Source organism: Boleophthalmus pectinirostris, unplaced genomic scaffold (assembly GCF_026225935.1).
Source record: "Boleophthalmus pectinirostris isolate CB_2022bp ecotype Guang Dong unplaced genomic scaffold, ASM2622593v1 HiC_scaffold_19, whole genome shotgun sequence".
NCBI classification, from domain to species: domain Eukaryota; kingdom Metazoa; phylum Chordata; class Actinopteri; order Gobiiformes; family Gobiidae; genus Boleophthalmus; species Boleophthalmus pectinirostris.
The window spans coordinates 39,222,949-39,236,739 of record NW_026571140.1 but is presented as its reverse complement, the minus strand read 5'-3'; the positions used below and the strand labels follow the sequence as shown (position 1 = coordinate 39,236,739).

General features: G+C 36.4%; 1 protein-coding gene across 1 annotated transcript; it reads right to left on the bottom strand.

Annotated features, from left to right (window-relative positions):
* Window positions 1-101: 101 nt before the first annotated feature.
* lctla (lactase-like a) lies at window positions 102-12,935 on the bottom strand. The gene is made up of 12 exons (XM_055154726.1): window positions 12,853-12,935; window positions 12,668-12,755; window positions 12,315-12,424; window positions 12,087-12,215; window positions 10,444-10,539; window positions 10,301-10,355; window positions 8,108-8,269; window positions 5,547-5,821; window positions 3,930-4,056; window positions 2,442-2,641; window positions 2,301-2,364; window positions 102-603 (listed from the first exon to the last, which is right to left on the bottom strand). Exons 2-12 carry the CDS (start codon window positions 12,738-12,740, stop codon window positions 488-490), a joined length of 1,407 nt encoding a protein of 468 aa, XP_055010701.1. The 5' UTR covers window positions 12,741-12,755; window positions 12,853-12,935; the 3' UTR covers window positions 102-487.
* Between the last annotated feature and the right edge of the window lie 856 nt (window positions 12,936-13,791).

Genomic DNA, 13,791 nt, shown 5'->3' with positions numbered 1-13,791 from the left:
CATTCTTTTTCTAGTAAACAAACAAAACACAAATAACAGTGTTTTTTTATGAGACAAGTGATGTTAATCCAATAACCTAGCCTACCAAGCCTGAGTAAGGTTTTAACTTGAAAATGATCACCTTAAAAAGCAGAATCACATTACAAAAAGCTCACTCAGGTAAGTTCAAATAAGTCATATACAATGCTAAGGTAAGTCTACTATTATTTCTGGTTGTTCTACATGATAGGAAGTAGTCTAAAATATTGTAAACCTTTTTGACTGGTTAAAGGTCCTATATTACACAAAATGGATTGTGTTGTTACCTCTTTAAAAAAAAATCACCAGAGTTGTGTTTTGTTTCATTCACACATGTCTGAGTAATCCTTTATTATTAGTTTCAGAGAAGAATTCAGTCTAAATATGCAGGGTTTGTGTGTTAAACATGTGTGAATGTAATATAGTCCCTTTACATTGTTCCTGTGTTTTTTTAAAATACATTTTCTTTTTAAAAACGCCTCCGCAACAGGAACATGAGGAGCACAGCGCTGAGGAGGATACAGAGTGTGCAGACTGTGGGGACGACTATCTCCGTCACCAGCTCCATGTGGCCGATCAAAGGGTCTAAAAACAGAAGAAGAGAGAGAGACAACAGTAAGAATACACCAGCACATTTATATTGGTGGTAGTGCAGGTTTCACTTTGTGGAAAACCGTCTGACCTCGCAGCATTATGATTCGTTGGCTCGACGGTAGGCGGGTACGTTTTTCATTTAACCAATCGCTGCTATTTGGTCATGACGTATGTAATGTGCTGCTAACAGGGATAACCGGTAGAGTCCGATGAGGTTAATTTGGTCTTCCGATAATTTATGTTATTAGGTTCTTTTTTCAGACCGAGAGTTTGTTTTCATACCTGACAATTTCGACTGTTCACTAGCGGTCTTCCTCAGAGCGGTGGCTGTTTAAGTCAGCTGACCGGACACGTCACAGCAACATCACGTGACCACTCTGAGGAAGACCGCTAGTGAGCAGTCGAAACTGTCAGGTATGAAAACAAATTCTTGGTCTGAAAAAAGAACCTAATAACATAACTGGTATATTAAGCTTTTCCCAAATCCCGTAGGAAGAAGGACAATAACGTCTTTCCCCTTGATAAAATTCACCAAACATTCTCTTTGTTCTGTCTTTAAATCCTCGATCTCGGGAATCGTTGCCAACACAGAATGTCTGTCTTTGTCTACATCCATCTCGACCACTTTGTTTACGGTTGTGCTGTTCCACAAAAGGGACCCAGAGAGACGCTTGTGTTTGACTTCACATTAAGCTGTTCAATTTGTCAACTGAAATATTATATTTTCACAAAAGCTTCAATGTGTGGTGGTGGTCACAAACATGCGATTGTTGCCATACAAGTAATATGTCAAGTTTATGGAGCCAGTTCCAAACAGTGATGAGGTTTAATATTTCTGGACATAAATTTGGATGTTTCTTTCAAAACAGTGAAACTTATTAGGACATACAACGTTTTGACAAATCTGTTAGGTATTTTCCTGACGAAGGTCTAGTGCCTAAACATTGTATGGCCTGATAAATCTCACATTTTGTAAGTAAGACAGTGTGTGGGATTTTTCTCTGTGTTCTTGGGCTGCTCCCTCTCGTCCAACGCACTCGTCTCAGTTAACTGATGTGGAAAGTTCTTAATCTTTCAAAATAGTGAACAGAGTTAAATATTTGCCAACCAAATTCTATAAGGTGAATGCAACTTATTTATTTATTTATTTATTTATCGCCATTTGCCTGTTTAGTTTTTGGTCCTGAGTTACATCTTACACACTTTAACTCTCAATGTTTAACTTAAGTGTTTGGAAATTACATTTTTTTGAACTAGAAGTGCCTTTCTAACAAAAATACCTAATGAAAAATGTATGAACTAAATTGGCTCGGGCAGGCGGGACAGACCCAGGCCCTACTGACCACATTTCTGAGTAGGGTTGAATCCAAGTATTGAAAATCAGATGCTAAAACTAATATCAAAACTAGATACTCATTTGAGCAAGTTTTGATACTGCAAAAAACATATTATCAGGACAAAATTTGATCCTTCCTGAACATAAATGAAACTTATTTATTTATCTGTCATCATTTACTTGTTTTGTTTTTGGTCCTGAGTTACATCATACAAACTTTTTACGTTTAATATTTAACTTAAGTGTTTGGGAATTCAATTTTCTGGAACTAGAAGTGCCTTTCTACAAAAGCAAATGAGCTAAATTGGCTCAGTGAAGTGTATCTTTAAATGAATTATGGCACAGTACAAACCTGCAGCCAGTAACTGATTACTGGTGGAGCACATCTCTTTAGATTTCCTCTTCCAACTCTCCACCTGAAGAAATGTCCATGGATTACTCAAAAATATTCTCTCAGACTGATTTAATAAAGTTAAATCTGTATTCGTGTCACCTCTCTCTGGTTGGGGAAGCCGTTGGAGCTGATGATGCGTTTGTAATACTGCACTGACGCTTTGGGATAACGAGGTTTATTTTTGCTGCTGAAGTCGACGTAGAAAAGTCCAAATCTCTCGGAAAAACCCTCGTCCCACTCGAAGTTATCCAGGAGCGACCAGGCCGTGTAACCTTTAACGTTCACTCCATCTTTAACAGCTGAGGAAAGGAGAAGAAATACAATTAAAAACAGTCAATATTCACCCTATATGCACTTAAATAAATAACGCCATGTTTTGTCTAATTATTTTATATTGATCCAAGGCATTAATATGATCTATTTACAAGTATTTAAGTTCATTTAAAGAGGGAGTATATTAACTGCAACATAACATATTTAGATAACCATGTTACTTTTTATTGTTTGGATAATTGTATTCACTGAAATCCAAATATTAACTTGTTTTATAAGTTTTGCATTTGTTTTTTATGAAGGAACATAATTATAACATGGTGGAAAGCTCAACATTTTTTGCATAATAGCCCGTCAAAACTAAAATATTTAAATGAGAAGAAAGTGACTCATAGGGCCAAGCCAGTTTTAACAATTTTACCAACACTTACACATTCATTATACTCCTATTTAATAGTCATTATCCTATTATTACTCATTATATATTACACATTTATTATTATTTATTTATCAATCATTGATTGATTGATTAATATTATTATTTATTTATACACTTAAGAGGGAAACACAATTTAGATTCTTCATCGTTTCATATGAAGAACTGACAATAAACTTTTATTATTTGAATTTGAATTTGACAACTCAGTTTGAAAATTGAGTTGTCAAATTAAATACTTTGGTTTGGTTGGTTTAATACTTTAATACTACTGCTACTCCTACTAGTACCACAAGCTCATACTGTTGTCCCCAAACATGCTTCACTGCAAGCTTTAGTTCACATTCGACATCTTTTTGAACAAACTTTACTTCTTATATTATGCTTATTTTAACATAACAAATCAAAGTACAGTTATATACACTACCAGTCAAAAGTTTTAGAACACCGCAGTTTTTCAAAGTTTTTCTTTTGGCTCGTTCTTTTTACAATACAAATCAAAAATTTTCTTCAGAAAGTTCTTCCCAATGCTGTTCCAGAAGTTCCCATAAATGTGTGGCACTTGTAGTTTTCTTCACTCTTCTGTCCAGTTCATCTTGTGTTTTGTTCTTTTATCTTTTTTTTTAACCTCTGTCTGTTCAGTTCTTACCTTTGCATCATTTCAAGCTCTTCATTGGACTTGCACAACTTGAATTGTAATAAATAACTGGAAAAATTAGGATGTTCTAAATCTTTTGACCGGTAGTGTATGACTTGTTATGTTGTACTAAAAATGCTCTGTTATGATTAATCAGCCTAAACCTCTGCATCATTATATCTGTATATAACCACATATATATGTATTTATTATAGGACTAAAAACACCTGATGAGAAGCACCTTTGAGCATCTCGTTGATGTAGTCCTTGTAGTAGTGGATTCTCCAGTCGTCACACAGGTCGGTGCACATCATCTTCTCCGAGACGCCGTTCTCCGTCACGTACACCATGGGGTTTCCGTACTGACTCTGAGGGGGAACAGGAAATCAATAAAGGCAACTACAACCATACAACAGGCCTGGAGTTTGTGGTAAAGTTTGTGGAAAATAAGTCAGAGGTGACAGAGTGGCCAGAGATTTTACCCAAGTAAGAGCAAGGTTTCTGCAAAATAATATTATATTAGATTATTAGATACAATACTCATCAAAATCGTAATTTTCGTGTTCCAAAATGTGTTACATCAAGGACCCTTTTTTGCATCGATACAGAAATTCTGGAGACAGTTTTCACATCTGGTTAGTGACAGCAGATCAGAAATGTTGTTTAAAAAGAGTTTGAGGAAATGTTTAATAAGTCATGATAATGTTTGATATTCATTCAATTGTGGATGTTTCATTGTATTTTAATCCATGTTTGAATCAAATGTATTTAGTCTAAGGTGTGTAAATGTATTTTTTAAATAATGCACAGCTATAATGTTCAATTTTAATGTATTCATAAGGTCGAGATTTTAAAATAAGCCCTTTTGCCTCTTCCCAAACCTACTTTTTTATCTAGCTTTTTATATGCTATATACGTGCAACATAAATAAATAAAATAAATAAACTCAAGTAGAAGTACAGAATAAGAGTAAAGAAGTATCTGAGAAAAGTACTACCCCAGTTAGAGTTACTTAAACTGTTTTTGATTCATAATTAAAGTTAATATAATTGAAATCTACCTGTGCCTAGAAAAGAAGCTTATAAGAATTTACAAACTTTACATTAAACATGAATCAATTTTCATTATTTTATCTTATTCTGTTATGAAACAATAGTATATCTACCATTTATTTTACTAATTTGAGGTCAATACTAAGGAAAGAAAAGGACTCGATACTCAATACCGATTCCAGTACCACAATGATAATAAAAAATACTCTTTCTTTAGTCAATAGAATGTGATTTTCAACATTACATCATGGTACTTTCGTTTATTTTATTACCATGTGGCCTTATTAGGGATGTAACAATATCTAAATCTCTCTGTACGATATTATCATGATATAAATCTCATGGTACGATATTTATAGCGATATTTTGAAGAGGCTAATACTTTATAATTGTAGATAGGAGACTTTTCTGCTTTTAAAATACCTTGACAAGATTTTGGTGTGAATTATTTCCATCATAATCCCAAGAATTCAAGTAAAAAAACATATTTCTTCATGTTGTTTGTGCTGAAATGAATCATGGGATATGTAGTTCCTGATGTTTATAAGCTGTTGCTGTTATAAAACCATGCATTTAAGCAAAGGAACTTGTGATTCGATATATTGTGACAGCCCACGATATTATTGTTGTGACTTTTGACGATATGATATCACGATATTTTGATTATTGTTACATTGCTAGATCTTATATCTGTGTAGTTCCTCAGTCAGGTAGGTTCTGATGCAGCTCTAGCTTAATACTAGTTTCAGCATCGATTAGTATCTGATTTTCGATATTTTTGACAACACGAATTACAACATTATTACCTTGATAAAGTTGAGCATTCGTCTGAAACCCCAGGGCACAGCGTAGAGCCACTCAGATCCAGGGTCCGGCCACACAGGGTCCACCAGCTCGGCCAGGTCTCGGTCGGTGAAGTAGCTGTCTCCCAGAGCGGAGGGCTGGTTCCTCTGGGTGACGTAGCGCGTGGTGAAATGCCCCACACCCAAGAAGTCGCAGGTGCCTTTGACGTAGCTCTTCTCCTGGGGTGTGAACACGGGCAGGCGGGACAGACCCAGGCCCTGCTGACCGCTCTTACGACCTGGAGAGACAATGGAAATCAGACGTAGTATTTCTGAGTTGGGTTGTCAAAAGTATCAAGAATCAGACGCTAATTGATACTAAAACTAACAGCGAAACTAGATACCGTATTTTCCAGGCTATAGGGCGCGCTCTTAAGGCTCCAACCCCATCAAAAAACGACTGCGCGCCCCACAATCCAGAGCGCCCTATACACGAATCCATTCGGGTGTCCCAGCGCGACTTCAGTAAACTACAAAGCCGCACCACCCGCAGAACACGCAAACACACACGGAGCAGACAGGGACCGCGCAGCGAAACACACCCACAGACACACTCATCACTCTACGCCGACGAGGAACGGAACGGAGGAACGAACCGAAAAAACGAGTGCAATGTGCCACTTCTAGACACGACTGAACAACTGAGTCACTGCGAACACGCCGACAATCCGTTGGTCCCAGACAGCACCCTCCCTACACGCCACAACTGAACAAAGCCCAGAGTCACCGTGAACGCGCTAAACAAAGCCCCATTGACCCATACAACTGTTGTGTTTCGTTTAAAGTCCGGTGCGTTTTTTGTGTGAAAAAAGGTCAAAAATAGACCATTCTATGACAGTGCGCTTTATAGTCCAGAGCGCCGTATAGTGCAGAAAATACGGTACTCATTTCAGCAGATATCGATACTAAAAAAGTCACCTTTACAGAACAGAAATGAACCTTTCTTGGACAGTTTTAGTGTTATTTTGAACATTATAAGAACTAGTATAAGATCTCATGGAAACATAAAAAAGTTAAATTTTATCTTTATTGTGGTCTCGTAATCGGTATCGAATACTGATTCAAGTTCTTAGTATTGAAATTGAGTTTGAAATTTCAATATTGTGACAATAGAATTTTTGAGGAGGGCGGTGGCTCATGTGGTCTTGTAAAGGGAAAGTTGGTGTTGATCTGTGGAAACTGCAGTTGTGTCCTTAGGCAAGACACTTCACACACAGGGTCAATGTATGAATGTAATGTAATAGGGTCATCAGAAGCAGTAAAAAAATTGATGCAATTTGATCAAACTAAAACAAGTATCGTTACTGAAAATCTCATACATAGGACACATTTGACCATTCCTGAATAGTTTTAGGATGTTTTTTTATGGATCTTTAGACTACATGGTAACAATAATAAAAGTACTACTGTTTAAAAAGGAGGCGGTATCACAAAATCGAGTTTAAAATCTTAGGATTGTGACAAGACTATTAATTAATAAGTGGAGGATTTTAGTTTGGCCAGCCACACATAGAGAGTAGTTTCTATGTCAGACTAAAGGCCATCACACACCACAGGATTTTTCGGTCTTAAACTATTTTTAAACGTGCAACAAAAAGTGCAGACCACAGACACGACAAGAATCTTAAAAGACTTAAAATCTCCGATCACAAAGACTACAGTGAGATATGTCTGAGGATTACAGGATATAAAGTTGTGAGCACGATCCACTCACTTTGAGACTCTTAAGTGTTCAAAAGATCAGCTCTGCATTTCTGGTTTAGATACAAGCCAAAACTGTGTTATTCTTACTTGTGAAATGTGGAGCAAAACTTCAGATACGTGATTTTTAAAGCATAAAAGATTGGCGATAAAGCTGCACCTTGATCCGTACGCTGTGTGGATGTAAACAGACACACGTGAGGAACTACTCCCACCTTTTTACTTTCAAAGAACGATTCAGACTGGATTAATAGCGTGATTTTGTGGACTGGAGGTTATTGTTTGCAGAGGATAATTTCTGTGGATAATCTGGATGAGATGCTGCAGTTTAAATTTACAGCTTTACGAGAGGTGAGGAATAAAGTCGCCTCATTATTTTTGCTATTTCCTAAGTTTGTATCTTGCTTCTCTGTGTCCATCCCTCCTCTGCCCCTGATGCTCTGTTTTATCGGCTGTTATCGTAGCGTTGCTGATGTTTGGTGGTTACGATCTGGCAGAGCAGCTCAGAGTCACACTGACAAGACACAAAGTCGGGTTATGCCTCCTCGAACTCGATGAGAAACAAATCGCTGCCAGAATCGGGCAAATTCTCCTGTAATGTGTGGTGGCCTTGGCTATTTTGGCGGCCCTGGTTTGACGTTGGTTGTGCACCACGTTGTATCCATTGCCAAATACTAAATTAAATTAATTATTTTACAACAGCGATGTGGCTAAGTTGATTTAGATTAGAATTTGTTAGGGTTTAAAGATGCGCTGTAGCCAGACTCTTCTCCGTAATGTTAATTCTGTGGTACATATTCCGTAGATGAGACAGTGGGTCATACCGATGTACTCCTTCATGACCTGGGGGTAATCTCCGTAGAAAACAGGTGAAGCGAACCAGCCCAGAGAGAACTGCATGTATCGGTCCGCCGCCTCGATGTCCCTCTGGTTTGTGCTGTCCACAGGCTCGCCCCAGTCTGCGGTCAGGGAGATGCCCACCATACCTACGCCGACAATACAGCAACAGTTCAAGAAACAGAAATTAAACGTAACAGGATTTGTAGCTGTAGTGTAAATTTGAAGTATATTGTAAGCAGAATTGCACATTATTTTATTCTTTGCAAATGACAGAGTGAAATGCAGCTAAGATTAAATAAAAAAACATCTTTAATTTCTTTCTCCAGATTGTGGATTAACTGTTGAGCGTAAGATTATTTTATTTATAGTACACATTATTATTATTGGGGCTTTTCAAACGTGTAAAAAAACACCAAAATGTGAGAATGTCTTATGTCTTTTGTCTATTTATAATTTTTTCCTGCTGCAGTTTTGCTCTATCCAAGTTTTGTTGTATTTTGTCTAATCTCTTGTTAACTGTTAATCTAAAACTCCAAAATATTGGTAGTTTTAATTACATTATTAATTAGATATTACGCAGCAAAAAGTGGAGTGCTAAAATTGACTCTCACAGAATCAATTTTAACATTTTAACAGGGAGTCCAATCTGTTCTAGGGTTAATTTAATATTTTTGGAAATATTAATTAAGTAACACTGGACCAAAGTTCCTGTTTAACCCCGAAATCAAGAGTTATATTTATATAACGTTTTGAGAGTAAACAGATAACACTTTGTACAGTTATCCTGATTTAGCTAAACAACACACAGAGGTGTTTTATTTTTAGACTATTTTAGTTAATTTAAGATGAAATTATGTACAAAACTGGTTCAGATTGGTCTTCTCTCAGGAGAGTTTGAAGTGGTGGGTGGGAGGAGCCAAATTAACACTAGAGGAAGATGAATTAACACTAAAGGAAGTTGAATTAACACTAGAGGAAGTTGAATTAACACTAGAGGAAGTTGAATTAACACCAAAGGACGTTGAATTAACACCAAAGGACGTTGAATTAACACTAGAGGAAGTTGAATTAACACTAGGGGAAGATGAATTAACACTAGAGGAAGTTGAATTAACACTAAGGGAAGTTGAATTAACACTGAATTAACACTAGGGGAAGTTGAATTGACACTAGAGGAAGTTGAATTAACACTAGAGGAAGTTGAATTAACACTAGAGGAAGTTGAATTAACACTAGGGGAAGTTGAATTAACACTAGAGGAAGCTGAATTGAATTAACACTCAGGGAAGCTGAATTAACACTAGGGGAAGTTGAATTGACACTAGAGGAAGTTGAATTAACACTAGAGGAAGTTGAATTAACACTAGGGGAAGCTGAATTAACACTCAGGGAAGTTGAATTAACACTAGGGGAAGTTGAATTGACACTAGAGGAAGTTGAATTAACACTAGAGGACGTTGAATTAACACTAGAGGAAGTTGAATTAACACTAGAGGAAGCTGAATTAACACTCAGGGAAGCTGAATTAACACTAGGGGAAGTTGAATTGACACTAGAGGAAGTTGAATTAACACTAGAGGACGTTGAATTAACACTAGAGGAAGTTGAATTAACACTAGAGGAAGTTGAATTAACACTAGAGGACGTTGAATTAACACTAAAGGAAGTTGAATTAACACTAGGGGAAGTTGAATTAACACTAGGGGAAGTTGAATTAACACTAGGGGAAGTTGAATTAACACTAGAGGACGTTGAATTAACACTAAAGGAAGTTGAATTAACACTAGAGGAAGTTGAATTAACACTAGAGGACGTTGAATTAACACTAAGGGAAGTTGAATTAACACTAGAGGAAGTTGAATTAACCTTAACCATATCAGCTCTGGCAAATAAACCCAACTCAAACCCCCATTTAACTTTCAAATACTTAAAATAACACTTTTTGCGTTAATAACAACTCTGAAATATTTTACCCTCCAGTTTCTGTTCTGTACTTTCCTATGAAATATCCAAAAGGTAAATGTTGAATCTGATCATTTCTTTTCATGACTAGACCCAAGAACTCACTGTATTATTGTTTGTAGCACTAAAAACCTCATTTTTAACAATATTAATTTTAGCTGTTCTCATCTGTATTCATTATTGGTGTGTAAAAAAGCAGAGTAAAAAGTGGATACCTTTCTGTTTGCTTCTCCACTGTGTGTCGTAGGTGTGCCAGACTTTAGCGTGAGCCTGGAGGAAGCAGTCGTTTTAAATAATACATAACTTGACTAATGTACATTTGCAAAAGCCTTAAAAAATTTTGTCGTATAAACTTCACCTTTATGATGTTATGCGCAGCCTTGTACGCGCCGACTCCTCTCAGCTTCAGCCCTGGAGCGTGTTCACCCGTCTCATATCCTTCCACGGCAATGGACTACAACACAAAAGGGTCCAGCATATATAATTTTGTTAAAAATAATTATAATAATTAGGGGTGTAACGATATCCAAGTCTCACGATACGACATTGTCACGGTATGAACCTCACAGTACGATATTTATTGCGATATCATGGGGAGGCTCATGATTAGGATGTAACAATATCCAAATCTCTCGGCACGATATTTTCACAATGTACATCTCATGGTACAATATTTATTTCAATATTTATTTTGTGGAGGCTGACAAAACTGTTAATATGCAACTTTTTCCTCTTAAAATGCCTTGACAAGACTTAATCCAAAGAACTGTTTAGAACTGTTTCTGTCTTCTTGTAGTCTGCACTGAAATGAAGCAAAGGATCATGGTCTATGTAGTTCTCTCTGTCTTTTTTTAGCTTTTGCTGCACCATAACTCTTAATTTAAACAAAGAGACTTGTAATTCGAGAACTTTGACGATACGATATCACGATATTTCGGTTATTGTTGCATCCCTATTAATAATAATACATTTCTGAGACACAGTTTAAAGAAAATATAAAGACAGTTATATTTAAATTTTTAAAAAATGATATAATGACTCATTTGTCAGAAAAGTTAACTGCAAGTTGCAAGACAGATATGTGTAATGCCATAGTGTGTGGAACAGTGTTGACTTTTTGGTACTACACAACAGTCAGACTTGAGTCACTATTTTTAGGACTTGAGACTTGATAAAATGGACTAAGACTTGGGACTCGACGTTGGACTTGAAGGTCAGTGACTTTGGACTTGACTCGGACTTGACTCGAGAAGACTTGAGATGCGTCTCCTGAAATAATATGTTTTTAGAAAATACTTTTCTCTTTACAGTTGATAAATGCGGTGCTGAATTTTACAGGAACAAACAGGAACATGTCCCTCCACTTCTCTGTTTATTAGTTTGGTTGTAACTGAAGTACTGTGAGATGGTGTCCTTAAATGTATTACAATAATATGCAGTACAATAATGCAGTAAACAGAGGGAACTACATAGAACATGATTTTTCTATTTCAGTGCTGACTACATGATAAAATAACTGTTATTTAGCACAAAAAAATCCTAATTCTTAATAATAATATCAATAAAATCTCATAATAATAATATCAATAAAATCTCAATAATAATTCACACTAAGATCTTGTCACATTTAAAATGGAAAACTAGCATTTCTACAACTTTTATAAATACTCGTATATAAATATACAATGACTTTTTGAGCACAATTTAGTTTAAAAGTCATATAAATTGCAAAAATCTAAGCTATACTTTGGTTTAAAGACTTGGATTTGCCTGTACTTGACTTGGGACTTGACTGGGACTTGAGGTCAGAGACCTGAGACTTGCAAAACAACAACTTGGTCCCACCTCTGCTACAGAATCATAGGTTACAACTTAATTTTGACAGTTTTTTTTTTTTTTTTTTTTTTGCTTCTGGGGTTATAATGTAATCCTGTGATATATAAATGTAAAAAAGATCTACCATCTGATTTTATACCCACTTTTATTACCTGTCCAACTCACCCATGGATTATTAAACGTGATCCAGTACTTCACTTTGTTTCCAAACTTCTCAAAACACAGATTTGCAAAGTCGTTGAAGTAGTTGATCATGCTGCCGTTCTGCCATCCCCCGTACCTCTCCTGGAGCAGCTAATAAAACAAAATAAAAATAAAAAAATCATCAAAAATGCATGAATAAAGTGCCCTCTAGTGGCTGCTTTAAAAATGTAAGACATATATATATTGTACCTGTGGCAGATCCCAGTGGTACAGAGTGACTACAGGAGTGATCTTATTCTCCAGTAGCATATTTATCAGGTCGTCATAGTATTTGAGTCCTTTTTCATTGATCTGTTCATCTGAAAGTACAAAATGTTAAATAGCAACTGGAGAGTACATCTTAGGGGACAAATTAAATTAGTTATTTTTTTCTGATAAATATTGTGACTAGGATTAGTATTGGAAATGTTTTGCCTGATATGTTCCACAATTTGGCATTAAACTTCAATCTAACATTTATTTTTTCCACTACAGGTGTTTTATTGCTCAAAAATAACTTGGAATGTTGTTCTTTTGTTACACAATAGTGAGAAGAGTCTTACTTTTCAGTCCGTTTGGTAAAATCCGTGGCCAGGAGATAGAGAAACGATAATGGTTCAGCTTCATGTCCTTCATCAAACCAACGTCGTCCTGTAAGAAAATAAACTTAACTGCATCTGTTTTTTTGACAGTCCTAGAGGTCATGGTACAATTATAGTGATTACTTTAAACTTGTAGTAGCCCTCACAGGAGGAGTCTCCCGTGGCGTTGGAGAAGATCTTTCCTGTCTTGTGAGCGAAGGCGTCCCAGATGCTCAGGCCTTTCCCGTCGATGTTCCAGGCTCCTTCAGTCTGATAGGCCGAGCTGGCAGCACCCCACGAGAAACCTACACACACGGGACGGATTTAAAGACAATTTATTATTATTAAGGCTTAGGACTTAGTTAGATAGTTGTCAACTATTTTAGTAATTGAATAATTGTGAACTGATTCATACGAAGCCTTCAAAACTTGATGAGCTGAGAGAAGAGTTTTATGACTTAGACCAGGGGTGTCAAACTTATTTTGGTCCGGGGGCCGTATCCAACCTACTTTAATCCCAAAGGGGCCGGATCAGAAAACTCATGTCATATAAACCCCAAAAATAACAATAAGTTCAAATATTTGTGCAGAGAAACACAAATCTATTACAGAAATCTTTTTTAATTGATGAACTCTTTCTTTTACAAAATATTATAATATTATGAACAACCTCAAACTTTAAGAAAAATTCAATTTCAACACAATGTTTTAACATGAACTTGTATGTAAATAAGAATAAGTCCATTTATCTTGGAAAATCCTGCACTCGGCTCCACTTTTCTCATTTTGGACATTTTGTTGATGAGGGTGTCACGGTCAACAGTCAAAACGATCGTCCTTTAAGAGCGTTTGGAAAGAGACAAGTCTTCATGTGTGCTGCTCTGGTGGGAGGGGCCACGTACAGAGACACTAGAGACGCTGCTATGCTGAGCACCGCAGAAAATTAACAATATTTTAATAGAAAATATAATTAAAATATTTTAGTAGAAAATCACCCAAGGGCCACATTAAAGGTCTTGGAGGGCCGGATCTGGCCCCCGGGCCTTATGTTTGACACCTGTGACTTAGACAGAGAAGGAATTACAAACAAGTGACACAGGTAATGT

What these genes read in the sequence shown, in the direction of transcription:
- lctla (XM_055154726.1), bottom strand. Translation starts at nt 12,740, where the DNA reads ATGAAGGACATGAAGCTGAACCATTATCGTTTCTCTATCTCCTGGCCA. An exon ending in GCTTCCCCAACCAGAGAGAG is followed by an intron (nt 2,365 to 2,441) that starts GTGACACGAATA and finishes ACATTTCTTCAG; the next exon opens with GTGGAGAGTTGGAAGAGGAA. An exon ending in TAATCAGTTACTGGCTGCAG is followed by an intron (nt 604 to 2,300) that starts GTTTGTACTGTG and finishes TTCTGTTTTTAG; the next exon opens with ACCCTTTGATCGGCCACATG.